This window comes from Osmia bicornis, chromosome 7, assembly GCF_907164935.1.
Source record: "Osmia bicornis bicornis chromosome 7, iOsmBic2.1, whole genome shotgun sequence".
Classification (NCBI taxonomy): Eukaryota; Metazoa; Arthropoda; class Insecta; order Hymenoptera; family Megachilidae; genus Osmia; species Osmia bicornis.
Genome location: NC_060222.1, coordinates 5,921,790 through 5,937,317, shown reverse-complemented (window position 1 = coordinate 5,937,317; position 15,528 = coordinate 5,921,790). Strand labels below are relative to the sequence as shown.

Below are 15,528 nucleotides of genomic sequence, written 5' to 3'. Positions count from 1 at the left end.
TGGCGCTGGGTCCGTATTTTAAGAGACTTTGGCTTATGGCGGTCTTTTTAAACTACAACTTTGTCAAAGAATTATTTTAATATAATTTTTCGGTCTTGTGTTGATTTTTAATAATTTCTAAAACATAGATTCAGAGGAAGTCAAAATTGTGTTAATATTGTGTTGTTGGATCTGTAGTCATTGATACATATGTATAAGGAGAGCACGGAATATACACATGTATAACCAGTGCAGTGTAGGCAACTTGGAACAGCAAAATGATTTTTATTTGTTATTTTGTTTGAATACAATGATACTCATTGTTATCATTAATTAATACAATTTCTCAACAAAATATACATTATAGTATAAACTTAAAGTAACTTATATATCTATATTGACTTATTAATAGGGCACAATCATTATTTTACCTACAAGGGCACATTAACGATTAATAATGTTATTCCTTTTTTAAAATTAACCATCTGAATATGCATATGCACAGCATATGTAAAGAATAAATAAATTATTAAATCACTAAGAAATACTTTCAAATCAGTATGAAACCTTTTCATTTAATCAGAATGAACTTTCATTTGCAATTAAAAGTTTTATGAATATATCAATTGACTCGCACGCTTTTATGGGAAATATGAAATTGCAAATGAAGACTTCTTTGATGTAAAGATAGCATTAAATTTAAGATAACATTTACAATAATCACACTACACAGTATTTTGAAATATAAATATGTAGTTTATTATAAGATTGTGTAGTGTTATGGTAATTGGTATTCCTTACAGTAGTATTATCTTAATTCAACAAACGCATCTATTCGAGTGACAGCAATGATCCATTTCATGTTTATGCGACGCTAATCGCATAATTTTCTGAATTTATGAAAAATTGTCGTCAGAGGCAGTTAAATGCATTATAAAGCAGTTATGCGTCGAATATGCAGAACGCGAATTTATATCAAGTAATGTTTGTATAACATTAAAACGAGCTTTTGGATATTTAAATTTTTCTGTAAGAAACTTAAAAAGCGTGATCGATACAGATTATATTGTAACGTAGCTAAGCTACCTGGTTCCAGAAGACGCGTGATATCTGTGTAGTAGTCGTGTCCAATATGGCGTGTGTATTGAGAATTGCATTAACGTGCAGGTAAGCCTTAGTTCGAATTTTTTTCGATTCACATTCGATAGATAAATTAAAGAACAAAAATCTGCGCTTTTGACAATTGTGATTGTTCATGTTTACTTATATTTTCGATCGCAGAACGTGAAATTAAATATTAACGCAAGTTTTCCCTTAAAATATGTGAACTTTGTCAACCTTTGCACCTTCAAGGTCTGTTTAGTGAGGTGCATTTATGATGACAGGTGTATCGTATAAAGAATATATATTTTCGACCAAATCATTTGAAAAGGAACAATAACTTTCCATGAAACGAAAGAAGAAAATTTGTATTTTAAAGGAACATTTGCTATACATACAATAGAATCTGCTGTTGGCAACTGTTATGCAGGTCTGAGTAGAACATTTTTTTACAGTTCTGAAAATTGGAGCATAATTTCGAAAGGGGATAATCATGTATATAAATATTATTTTTACTCAATTATCTAGGTCATTTTTTATTAATTGGTGCTTTGAACATGATGTTAAACAAATATAATAATATTTTTCCTGCAACAGTGTAAGAGTTTATAATGAAAATGTTATTATTACAACTGTGTTGCAATAAATGTTTCATTTTTCCACAGGTTCTGTTCCTGCCTCTAGTGCATTATTTTTATGAATGAAGTGAATGAGATAAATATTACCAATTTGTACTCAAACAATGTACAATGAACTACAGTGGAAATATGCCAGATTGGCACCAATATAATACTTCTCAAACAAATGAAGTTGCACCTCCTACTCAAAATGTGAATTCTGGTCACTTGGCATTCATTCCTGGTGTTAACCATCCTACATTGAATGCCCTTAGTCTTAGTTCAGATGGTCTTAATAAGCATCAGAATGACGCTAACTTTAATCCAAGGAACTATCAGTCCTACAACAATGTCTCAAATGGTCCTAATATTCCAAACAGCAGTCCTCTTGCATCGATGGTGCAAATGCAAAACTGTATTGGCCACTATGGTTCAACAAGTACAAGGAATCCTATGTTAGACAACATAAATGCTTCTGTGGATCATAGAAATGCTACAGTTGGAGCTATAAATGACGATATAGGATATAGAACTAATCAGGTGCCTTTTAACGGGCCTATTGGTCATTTAAGTGGGCCAAGCTGTAATTTAAATGGGCCAAGCTGTAATTTAAATTCATCATCTGGACCTGGACCAGGCTCTGGGTTTGGATCAAGAACTAATTCTGGGCCAGGATCTAATTCTGGAACTAATTCTGGAAATGGAACTGGTCCTAATCCTATGTTTGGACCTGGTCCTAGGCACGGACCTGTACCAGGACCTGGATCAGGAGCAGGATCTGGAAATTTGGGACCAAGAAACGCTAACATTGGTTCGGTATCTTCTGGTAAACCTGGACCTTCTTCGTTTATGTCTTGTAAGGGAGCGTGTTGTAATTCAGATCCTAATATTAATTATCAACAATGGGAAAAGTTTGGACCTTATCAAAATAATACATCATTCAGAGATAATGTGCATCCGTCTGGCTGCCAAATGGAGAACCGACATTTCGGAAATAATTGTAACTTTAGGAAAGATAATCCAGAAGGTAAAGAAGTAATGGGACCTGTATTATCTAATGCACCTGCCATAGATCATAGAAGAAACTATACCGATTACAAATACCATAAGGATCATTTAGTACATAGAAATTATCCAGCATCTTCTGGAATGTTTCATAATTATCCTGTGCAAAATTATAATTATTCAACGGAACATAAAAAATATAATTATCCCATGAAAGAGCATCCAAAGACAAATAACATGAATATTTCGAATTCGGGAATGCTTAAACATCAGGAACAAAATTTTATTAATCAACAAAAATTCAACAACAAACAGTTTCAATATCAAAATGGAAATATGCTACCTAAAGGAGTGCCTACATTAAATGTTAATGCCAATATGGCATCATCCCCTCAGAATCCTTATTTTAATACACAATTTCCACGAAATATTACAACGGAAATGAACCACGAGTGTCAAGAAACTACTGATAGTGCTGCAATTGTAAATAGAATGCCTAGCACGTTTATGCATAGTTCTCCTTCTCAGCATCAAATGTATCAACATAAAATTGCAATTCAAAAGTATTCAATGGAAAATCACCTGAGAGAATTAAGTAGGATACCTGGTTATCAGTCTCACCCGAAATACAAAGAATGTGTTCTTAGGTACAGAGAAATATTGAAACTACAACAATCAACTAGTTACCAAAATCCTGTTCAACAGGCGTCACGCGTTACAACAGCAGTTAATGCTTCGGTAACACCGATTAACTTGCAGTTTGATCAGAATGGTTTGCTAATAAATAGTTACATCCCAGAAGGATTTCCTAAAGTACATCATGCGCCAAACATTGAACAACCATCAGAGAACATAGAGAAACAAACTAAGGAACAGACCATTGCTATTGCCAATGAGAAATGTCAGCAAGCGCAACAGCCAGAACAGTTAATAATCCCTTCGCAGAACGAGCATATTCCATCACCGTGTGTAGAGACGTTTCAGAAGCAAAATCAATTCTCTATATACAAGGATTTCAATCAGAACCAATTAAAAGTACAAACGAGCGAGAGTGATAATTTTAATACGTTAAATCCAGTTAAAAGTAACGAAACAGCGATGATGCAGCAGCAGAAAGCTTCGAAAGAATTTGCCAATAAACCAGAGCTTGACGTCCGACAGTTTTTAGCCAACTGGGATGAAACCGACGACGAAGATGCGTCGACGTCGAACTTGCAAGACGCTGCCTTAAGTGAAACAACACCGGTCGTTGTGGTAAGTTATGAAAATGTGGATCTCTCACCGAAAACAGCGCAGGGTACAGAGGCACAGGTACAGAAAAGGACCAACTATTGCTCAAACGAAACAGGCTTGGACACCGTGAAAGAAGGCGAAACGAACGTGATCGCGGCCCAAGATTGTTTGACAATATCCTATTCGCCGACTGACAGCACCGAAATCGCCAAAACGTCTAAACGTACGATCAGAGAAGGTGTAGTGAAACCTGGCAGTATCATACACTGTATAAGCAACGGTCCTGACGAGATACCCACGATACACATAGTGGATAATTTAGAAATAAGTAACATTCTAGGCACGTGTAACGAACAAGTTATACAAACATTGGAGAAACAAAAGACGATATCGTTCTTCAAGGAAACGAGCAACAGTGAAACGGAGGCGATGAACCTGGAGGACACCGATCAGCAAGATAAGAACGAAACTGATGTATTGTCTACCAGCTACGAGGGATCTCTTAACGACGTAACTAAAACCACGAATATCGAGGATTCTGATCACGTTCAAACCGCTACTGTCTCCATAAACAATCAAGAGTTGAGGGGGTTATCGACATCAACCAAGAGCAATATGGACTTGAAAAAACAGAACAGCTTCGCAAGCGAAGAGTCTCATAATCATGATGATATTAGTCTACCAGATCTACCAACATCAGAGTGCACACCGATCTCTACTACGCTGAACACCCCCACTCATTCCGACACCGAGGAATCTTCAGAGCACATGGAGGACTTGTCTATATCCACACACCTCATAGAGGTGATGCATAACAGTCCTGTAATCAGTTTTACTCAACTGAACAGCGAGGAGAAATCGAAAAATGAATCTCTTGGTACCCTGGAATTGAAATTCCGGAAGGAAAATAGTTACAAAGCTAACGAGCAAGAGGTAACTCTTGATAATTTTGATTTTTCTGCAGGTAATTCTAAGGTAAAAAGCACCAGTGTTGTCTCCACTGGTACCAATGCGAATTTAAGTCCAACAGAGTCTGACGACGAAACGCGTGTGCCTAGAAAGAAGAAAGTAAAAACTTCAAGCGTATCCACCAGCACCAGTCACTCTAAAATTGATCTGTGCCCCAGGAAAAGAGCGAAGGAGACGATGGACTTGGAAGATAAAGGCGTGAACAAACATTCAGAGAGAAGTTCAGTTTCAAAAAAGGATACGGATCATTCGAGGCAATCAAAGAGTTCTGAGACGAGAAGGTTTGACGATGCGACCTCCTCCCATAACGAGGAGAATTCTCTGTGCCATATAACTTCTCAATACAAGCATTATTCCGTTGCTGTGATAAAGGATAACGTTAGTTTAAGCGATAAGCGATCAGCCCGCAGCACAGACAGGACTTCCGGCGATAAGTCGGCAGAACCGCAAACGAGGACAAGCAACGATACCAAAGAGCACGATAGCGTACAGTTCCAAAGTTCAAGAAAATCCGAATTACTGCAGAAAGATCTGAAACCCGTCGACGGGGATGTTAAGTATACCGCGGAGGAGATACGTATGTTGAAGGAGTATAGAAGGAAGAAAGAAAAGCTGCATCAAGCTCAAGATAAATCCAAACATCATTCCCATAAAACTATAGAGGAAAAGTCTTCGAAGAACGACGAGAACTCGTCTCATCCTAGAAACAAGACAAACGAGCTTTTATCCGTATTAAATCTGAGCGCGAAAAAGCTGGACGCGCGAGAGGAGACGACAGGGCACGCCTGTTCAAAAAGCTTCCGTAAGAACGCTGACTTTGGGATTCAAGTGGCGAACGTGAACTTGAAGATCAAAGACAGCGACATAGGGAAAGAGTTGATCCTGGAGGAGAAGGGACAAGAACAGATGAAGGATTCCTTAGAAGGGATTAAGATTGAGATAAATGTATCCTGCAAGGATCAAAATTCAAAGGGACAGGAGCAGAACAAACGGTTGTTGTACGACGACGGAGATTTGTATGAAATTGATGAACCACCTGCTTACACGAGCAACGCGTTAGACTGCCAATGTCGATTACACGCCAAAGAACAAGAAAACGATTCGAAAACGATTGATAAAGCTCACAGAGCAGCTGAGAAGGATGTAGATTCTGCTGAGGTACCTTCTACCTCTGCTACAGATACGAATGCCGGTACCAATTTGAAAAAACGTAGAAGATCGTCAATGGGAACGAACGAAGAAACGTGCGTTCTAACTTCAGACAGTAAATCCTCGCATAACAATGCATCTTGTAAAGATACGTCGGTCGAGGGTACTGTTTGTCCCGTCGACGATATGGACACGGTTAAGTTAAACTGTGCAATATCTAATACTGCCATAGTCGATGCAAATAATAAAATTAAGGCGAAGAGTAAGTTGGAGGTTGGTGACAGAGAGAAGGATAATAGTAGTAGGAGCTTGGAGACGATGAAAGTACAAAAACCAGCTACCACGAGTCACGTGGACACTTCGACAGCGACGGATGTGTTGAAGAGACACGAGGAAAAAGAAATGGCCAGCAAGAATGCGAAGAAACTGCCAGATAATAGCCCCGAGGTAAATGCGAAATCGCTCAGCTCCCTGAACGCTATAGATTTGAATTTCGACTACAAGAAGTACTCCCATGTGGACGAGTTGGACGACGATTACCCGGGTAAATGGAAGAAGCCAAAGATCGATCAGATTTTCGAAGACTGCGACGTGTTTCAAAGTAGCAGCGGCTACGCGAATCCTATTTTCTCGAGCATAGATAAAATGGAGGACTTGAACACAGTTCCTGTATACACTACCAAAGATGGCAAGATATCCTACAGTCCTAATCGAAGGTTCACGTACCACGAGCTTATGATGGAGGCACGCAGACGAGAGGCTTGTTTCTCCGGGAAGAAGTCGCATTACGCGGAAACATGGAACAACTATTACGGTTCAAAGTTCCGGAAATTGTACAAGAGGAAACGGCATCATCCTTTCAACGAGCGAAAGAAACACGAATTCAAAAATACTAAGTATCTTTATGATAGGAAAAGAAATTACTCTGACGAGTTTTATGGAAGAGGTCAGACAAAGTACAAGGATTACGTGCATAGCATTAAGAATAATAATGCTGACTGGTTGGATCATTATAAAATGGACAGGATGTATAGTAGTAGCGACTCGGACGAGGAGATTGTGAATTGTAATAAGAGTCGCGTTGCTGAGGCTAGCAAAAGAAGTCATGAAACTAAGATTGAATCCTCTAAGTCACCTGGAAACCATGTTACCATTGATGCTTTGGATCTGGAGTGTAAGGAGAAAGAGGATGCTACGTCTGATGCTTGTTTAAGGAAAGATAAAGATACGAGTTTAAAAGACAGAGAGGCTGTTCAGTCGCCTGATGATGATAAAGGTAATGTGAATTGTCAGGATCAGTAGCGGCTCGCGTATAGGTACTGTGGAACTGCATTTAATATAATGAGTTCTTTTTTCTTTAATTCTTTCTTTGTACAATATATCATTCTTAAGCTTAATGTCAACACATGAAAGAGAACACTGTCGCTCCCGCAGTGCCGGTTTTTTAAAACAAAGACTAAAAATTTTCTAGAGCAACACCGCCACTAATTTTACCTACGAGCCGCCACTGGTCAGGATCATAGTAATAATGTCAATAATAATCTTATTCTTATGCCAACAGGTACTTCAGTGACAGTGACGGAAGATCAAGAAAATGAGAATATTAAATCTAATCTAGATGAATGTTCAGTGTTGAATAAATCGTGTGATCTACCGCCAGAGAAATTGGAATCAAATGAGAGTGAAAATTTGGATGAAGAACGTATCGAGCAACATGATAAATCTAAAGATTCAATTATTTCTGGTAACGGGGAAGAAAGTATAAATACTGCAGATGGATCTTCACCTGTAAAGTCGCTCAATGAAGTTTCTTTGTTCATTGAAAATAAGCAAACGTCCGTTTCGAGTACTGTCGAAGAGGAAAAGAACGCAACAGATATTGATAAAGAAAAAGAGGAAACCGATGGGGATACAAAAGTGTTGGATGATCAGGTTTTACCTGCAGATGACAGCAAAAATATACAGATTGAAATTTGCAGAAACTTGCAAGCTAAGCCGTCTGAATCATTAGAATTAGAAACAGACGTGATGGATTGTTCTTCGGTAAAAGAACTTTCAGAATTCCATGCGGATTCTGATAACGTAGTTGAGCAGGTCTCGCAAGAATCTCTGGAATCTGAAAAATATATCAACGTGTCTAACGAAATAGCTGAAGAATCGTCTGAGAATATTAAAGACAAAGTAGACGAGGAGAACTCAGTGGTATGCGAGGAAAATGTTTTAGAATGCAAGGAAGCGAATGTCCATCTTACCGAAGAGATAGTCACTCTGATCAAAGAACGCGAAGAATCTTTAAACGAAGAAATTAAAAAAAGTACTGAATCCTTGGTAGATGAAAACGATAGTAATTCTCCAAAAGAAGCTGAAAATGAGAATTCAGAAGACCGAAAGAAATCTGAATCTCAGATTGATGCTACGACTGATCAACAAAATAATTCTGAATACACTTTGCTTGAAACTGTTGAAAATCAAAAAGATACAATCATCATTCCTGAACAATTGGATAATGAAGAATTAACGCTAATGGATTTTTCTAAAGAAACAGTTTACAATGAAGAAGATAATGCCCCTGAAAGTTTAGTTTCATCTAATACAGAAGAAATGCAAATTACTTTATCTAATGTAAATGAAACTCCAATAGAGGAACAAGTGATAATTGATGATTTGAAGGATCGTTATAACGAAACTCGTCTTGAGGAATTGCAGAATATTTCTGTGCATAATTCAAGTCGAAATTCTTCGGTAGAAAAAGAGGTGCCTGTTTTGAACGAGTATTGCACTATCAAAAATTCTGAAAATAATATAGATAGAACAAAGGAGGATGAAGATAATGGAAAACCAGATCATTCGTCATTTTTCAATCCTGATGATAGCTCCAATCATTCGTCAGAAAGCAATATGGACGTGAAAGCAATACCAAAGCTAATCATTAAGAAAACCGACGCTTTAAATCCAAAATCAGAGTCTCTGTCGAATTGCTTAGAGTCTGACAAGTTGCTGTCTGAAACACGTCCTAAGATTCCAAAAATGATAATCGTAAAGAACAGATCTCGTTCAGCAACTCCTACCGTAGAGCTGTTGGAAAAAGGGAAATTCGAGAGAACCCATTCTTCAGAGGATAACGACGTTAGCATAAATAACAGCGACTCGGAACAGTACACGTTAAAGTACAATGACTACACGAGCAAGGTACCAAAAGTGAAGATAAAATTGGAAGATATATCCTCCAAGGACTTAAAGCTCTACTTGAAACGCAAAGCTTTATCCAAGAAAAGTGTTCCAAAGGTGAAGATCAAAAAGCTTAAGACTCAAGACACGAAGGCACACGCTTCAGTGTCAAAATTTGAAACAGAAGATACCTCGGAGACGGATGCTATTGATTCAGACGACGAAGAAAATGTATTTCACGAATCAGTGACTAGTGATGCAGAATCTGAAAAGATACCAAAACTTAGGTTAAAGAGACAAGACGAAGAGAAGTCGCCAGATCGAACGAAGGAAAATGATTCGAACGGTTCGAAAGTAACGCCAAAGAAAAGCAAGAAAACTAGGGAGGAAGATACAAAGCATTCTGTGAAGTACGACAATATCACTACGAACGATGATGAACTGAGAAAAAAATTCCCCCAGTACATCATCGAAAAGATTCCTAAAGTTATAATCAAAAGAACGCAAATAGGGACTGAGTTCAAGTGTGAAATCAGCAAAGGTAAAAAGGCCTCGATTGCTGAAACCTCGAAGTGGCAACCAAAGGTGAAACTGCAAAGACTGGAGCTTCTGGATCACATTGTAAAAGATTTGAAGCAATCAAAGATCACGCTGAGGAATATATTCAACACGCCAACTCGCATTACGGATAGTAATACAAATGATACTGACAACAGGGATTCAAGCCAGGGTAACAAAGTTAAATTATCTAGGTCTAATTCAGCGTCGAATTTATCTCCTGTTAAGTGTAAACAAAGAAGGCTATCAGACTTTGATTACTCAAAAATGGATATGGATAACAGGGTAGCTGGTCTTAAATCAATTGACAGTGAAAACATAGGTCTAAAGAGGAAAAGTAAAAAGAAATTATTCTCTCAGAGTAAACGAATAGATCCTTATCTAAATAGTGAAAATGAAAATGAAGCGGATGAAATTACATCAGAGAATATGTTGAGGGACTCGTTCAGAAATCTTCTTATGGATGAATATAATGATCTGATGACTATAAGGAGCGAATTCTCAGACTTTACGACTGAGGAAAGCACACCTTCCATAGAAAACAAATTCTTAGAATCTGATAATGCACAATCGTATAATTATGACACTAATGACAATTCCATTATCAAAGTCGAGTCTTCTGATGAAAGTCAAACCACCATTGAAATTTTACCAGCATCACCGGACAGCTGTGATGGTGAAACAGACAAAAATTTTGAATTTGAGAACATTGATAGATTGCACATAGGTGATGCTATGCCAACTCAGTTAGAACTTGAATTGGAACTTATGGATAATAATATGCAACATTCTGATGTGTTTAATGATCACGCGTCGCATTCCAGGGGTAAATGTGCTAACGAAAAATCAACGAAAATATACTTCAGCGAATTTCAACGTTCTTCAGGAAATACTTTTAATCGGGATATGTTCAAGCAAACTGAACAGAGTTCAGAGAATACGTCGAGTGATTATTTTTATTGCAACGACCTGTTGGTTAAAGAAGTGCTAGCCGCCAAGGAAGCGTTAAAGAAATGTCTGGCTCGACCTGAGAACCAAGATTTGGAAAACAGGAAGTCAAGGCCTAAAACTGTCGCAGAGAAGAAGCAAGGTTTAAGTTTTGATTTTAAGGGTTTTGATGAATCACATAAATCTGAGGATGCAGACTGTAATGACGGTAATGATAATGTAACGATACATAGAAAGTCTATAATTTTGGAAAAGAAAGAATACTTAAAACAGAATAAGCACCTCTCCATGGAGAAAGAGACCGCTTCAGTGAATTCACAAAATGAAAGTCCTACAGCCTCTACGTGTGGATACACCAATGTACCTGAGTCAACTACAATTTCGTTAAAAGCTTCTAAGAAAATTGATGAAACTTCAGCGAATGAAATATCTGTAAGTACAGAAGCAGATGTTTCTAAATTAGCCGATGAACCAGGCAATGCAGGTGATGTGAAAGATCTTCATGGAGAGAAATCTGAATGTCAAAAACCTCTTCAATGTCAAAAAGATGACGGTTCTAACGATGCAAAGATAAAGGAAGATAATATGCCATTATTGGTACCAGAATTTTCTTTGAATTTTGATTCCAGTTCGGATAGAGATAGTTCTAGATCTCCGCCTGTTATAACAAATCAAGAAGAGGTTGATAATGCTGCAGTGAGCGAGAAAAGTATAGAGAACAAAGTGATAACTCCTATTGAGAAAATTGAGGAGAGCAAGGAACATTCTTACAAGGATTGTGAAATGACCATTGCTGATATTATAACGGAATTAGCTTATCATGAAAAGGTAGAAAAACACGCTTGTTCAATTGAGTAAATACGATACAAATATTTATCGTTATTTATTGCAGGCAACAATAAAACATAAAAGATACTGCAACTTATGTGAAAGATGGTTTCCCACAGCATCACGACACCGACGGCACTTAGCTGGATATCAACATCGGTACATGGAACTAACACAACGTAAAAGCATTCATGCACTTTTTATTCTTTTCACTGGTAAACCTTGTCCAAGACTTTTACCAGCAAACGTCATTCGAAATGATTGTTCTATAGGGGAATTAACGCCGTTACAAATCGCTGTTCAGGTATAACTATACATTTATAATTTCTTAATTGCACTCTACACACTAATCCAGGGGTGGGCAAATAGCGGCCCGCTAAGAATTTTTTCTGGCCCGCCAAGGCAGTCAGAAAAATCCAACAAAACTGCCACTATTTTATTTAATTTAGATTTATTGCTTTTTATGGTACAATTTATACCTTTCTGAAATGCAAAGTTAACTAATGAATGCAATCATTTTAAAAGGTGCAACCCTCCGCTTCCACAAAGTGGCCCCCGAGCCAAAACAATTGTCCACCCCTGCACTAATCGTTTAATTTGTAAGCACATTATGTAACCCTATTTTACTGATAATATTTTTTCAGGATATCGCAAAATGTGTAGAATACACACAACAGAATTTGAAAACAAAAGATTGATAATAACGAGTTTTAGAAAATTATTTTGGTTACATATACGCATTTCCTGTGATCACCTATACTGGAACAAACGATGTGAGTACCTTTAAACAAGTACTGTAATAATAAACAAGTAAGTGACACTTCTAATCTCAATCAAATTGTACATGATTACTATTAATTATTGCTGTTTGGTAATAATATTGCCGTTGTACAATTATTATTAAAAAAAAATTAACATCCATGAACTTTGCGTAGAAGCTTTGTTGATTGATGTTAATTGTTAAAAGTTACTTGAAAAAAAAAGAATATTATAAGTAGTTGTATATTTAGCCAAAGATTTTAGCAAAAAAAAAAAAAAACGTACATGTTAGATTATTTATAGTTTTCGAGGACTACACAGTCTTTTATTTGTACAAATGAAAATATGAGTAATAGAGTAAATTAATGTGCTCGTTACAAATTTTTATTTATATCGTGAAAAGACTTATATATACAATGTATAAATATATACACCTATATATATACATATTATATACATATAAATATCTAGAATCATATGTATATTTATTATTCTTGTTTTAAAAAAATATGTACTCTTGCAATGTTAAACAGACCTAGAAGTATATACAGTTACATTTGTATAAAGTTATATATTTTAAACAGGGGTAGTCGAAATGATAAGTATCTATACTATATGTTAAAAAATGAAATAAATGAACTATGAGATGTTACGCAAGTATGCACCTTCAGTTTACTTTATGACCATATTTCTTACAAGCAATAACATCTCATAGTTTATAGAAAAATTTATAAAGTGTACAGCGATACCTGTTCACTCCCCTGTTATACGTTTATGTTTGATTCAAACTATTTAAATATGTATGCCTAATGAGTTACTGTTCATACAATATCAAAGTTTTTAATTGTTTTAAATGTTATAACTGTTTTCTTATTATGATTATATTAATATACATGCACTGGGAGTGGGAAAAGTCCTTAAAGAATGAGTTCCTGGCTATAGAAAAGAATGGAATAAGTGTATTCCTTATTAAGAGGCTAAAAAGAAAACAGGTGTTATACTAATACAGGGTTAACAGACTATATTGACAATCGCTTTATAATTTTGCTTTCCTGGTTTACATTCCAAAGAATGAAAAGACAGTAGAAGTCACTTTACAGAAAAAGGCTAGTTTTATGTTAAAATTTAACTAAATAAGGAAGATAAAGAATATATATATATATACAATAAGTCTATCAATTGTTATTCCACTTAATATTTTGTTTAATAAGTTTGTTTTAACTGTTTCATATTTTATTCGCACGAGTGCCTTAAAATACACCTAACAGTATTTGTCGTATCGTGTTATTATACATCATACAAGATTGAATAGAATTGTACCCATACACACTACACTCTTGTGTGTATTTCTAATGTTCTTGTATAGTATATGCATAACGTATGCTACAGTTATGAGAATATAAATAAAAACGTATGATTGTTTATTACCGCTTTTATTGTAATTTTAATATAAGAACTACTTCAGATGATGGATTCTTTGAACTTTCTTATTTATATAATGTAATGATATTATATACAAGGAATGAATGTTCTCATGATTGAAGCTCTGTTATGCACATATTTTATGATATCATTGTGTGTTCTATGTGCCTAAATTTTAAGGAATTTATACGCATCTGAAGTTCAAATATGCATAATAACACTTATGCACATATAACATATGAATATGAACATTATACATCACGTGTACATTGTGTAAAGAAACAGAAATCTGAAATCTTTTTATAAATATTGATAATTATGTGATGCAAAATTGTATCTGTTTGGTGACATGTGTGCTGTGTTTCAAAAAATCTAAGAATTAAAAAACTTTTTTGAAATATATTAATTATGGGTATGGAATATCCATGTAAATCAGTTACAAAAAGAAATTACTATAATATTTTATCATTCAATATTATAATTGATTATTTTTTAAATATTTGAATTCTTTCATTCAAATTCAAATTATTTGTTGTACAAATTTAGACCGGAATATTCTTGAAAAATCAAATTACACTTAGTTTATATTTGATTTATATAAACAATGATTTTTTTTTTAATTCAATTGTTGACTTCCATTAATATTAACTAATATAAGATTGCACTGATCTAAATATTTCTAGTTGAAGAAGAGAAATTAAATATTGTTTCGTTCAAATTAAGAATCAGTTTATAATTCAGATTTTATAGATGGAGACATTTTTACCTATTTTTGCAATGCGAATAATTACAAAGTTTTATTTGCAGAACATTGTTAGTCAAATTTTATCATCAATGTATGCAGTATAAAATTTTGTACTGCAACATTTTAAATGTCAAACTTTCTTTTGCAATTGTATTTTTTTTTTTTTTTTTAAGTAATTCAATCATGATAATGCACATTAAATACAAATCAAGTAGTGGCATCATTCAAAAGATGCAAATCTATGTAACAGAATAAGTGCAATTATATTTTTACAACATTTACAACTAATCATTCCACAAAAACTATTAATTTTTGAAATGGTTATTAGATGTGCAATTCTAAATCAAATAGATGATTTATATATACATATAGTTCTGCTAGTTTTATACACAGTGTGTGAGTAATATAGAACAAGTGTGTGACATACATTATAATAAGATACAAGAGTGATTTAGATCTGTGGCATTTTTTTAATCTCAATATTTCTCACAAATTAATTCTTACAAGAAAATCGTATGCAACTTTAAATAATTTCAACTATAATTAGCAATAATTATTTCAATTTATAAACAATATTTAATAATAATCTAATAATAATTTAAATCTGAATTACAATTTATGAATCGTTTGATGGCTGAGAATATTATAAAAATGTTACACGTCTAAACACTAGAACCATTCCATAAATTAGAATAAGAAATTTTATTGATAGAAATAAGAATTGTACGAACCGATAGATTATTTTCTGTTATTGTACTTAGGCTACAGAAGTGTATGCAAAATTCTAGTTAACGTATTAAAGAAATAATAAATATTGATAATGAACACTTATACCAGTGTTTTTCATTCTACATCCTTATTTTCAGTCATTTTTAATTAGCGTTTTTCATACTTTCAATCAACATTTTTAATTCTAATTTTCTGTGTCTATTGCATCCGGAGCATATATGAGCATATGTACTGATATGTAAATACTTGAATACAGTGACTATAGATAGTAGTCTATCTATAGTCACTGGTTTAAAAGTATTATTCGTTCAACCAGTG

General features: G+C 34.9%; 1 protein-coding gene across 2 annotated transcripts; it reads left to right on the top strand.

Moving 5' to 3' along the window:
• The first annotated feature begins 398 nt into the window (after positions 1–398).
• LOC114875414 lies at positions 399–15,312 on the top strand. Of its 2 annotated transcripts, none has more exons than XM_029185659.2 (5): positions 399–1,146; positions 1,746–7,329; positions 7,615–11,555; positions 11,620–11,859; positions 12,200–15,312. In XM_029185659.2, exons 2-5 carry the CDS (start codon positions 1,830–1,832, stop codon positions 12,251–12,253), a joined length of 9,735 nt encoding a protein of 3,244 aa, XP_029041492.2. In that variant the 5' UTR covers positions 399–1,146; positions 1,746–1,829; the 3' UTR covers positions 12,254–15,312. The 2 variants fall into 2 exon arrangements, with proteins under 2 accessions (XP_029041492.2, XP_046142552.1); XM_046286596.1 differs by lacking the exon at positions 399–1,146 and adding an exon at positions 1,182–1,510.
• The last annotated feature ends 216 nt before the right edge of the window (positions 15,313–15,528 follow it).

Bases quoted from the DNA above. Each gene is read 5' to 3' on its own strand.
- LOC114875414 (XM_029185659.2), top strand. From the start codon at position 1,830: ATGAACTACAGTGGAAATATGCCAGATTGGCACCAATATAATACTTCT. The intron at 7,330-7,614 runs GTAATGTGAATT...TTATGCCAACAG, and splicing joins GTCGCCTGATGATGATAAAG to GTACTTCAGTGACAGTGACG. The intron at 11,860-12,199 runs GTATAACTATAC...ATATTTTTTCAG, and splicing joins CGTTACAAATCGCTGTTCAG to GATATCGCAAAATGTGTAGA.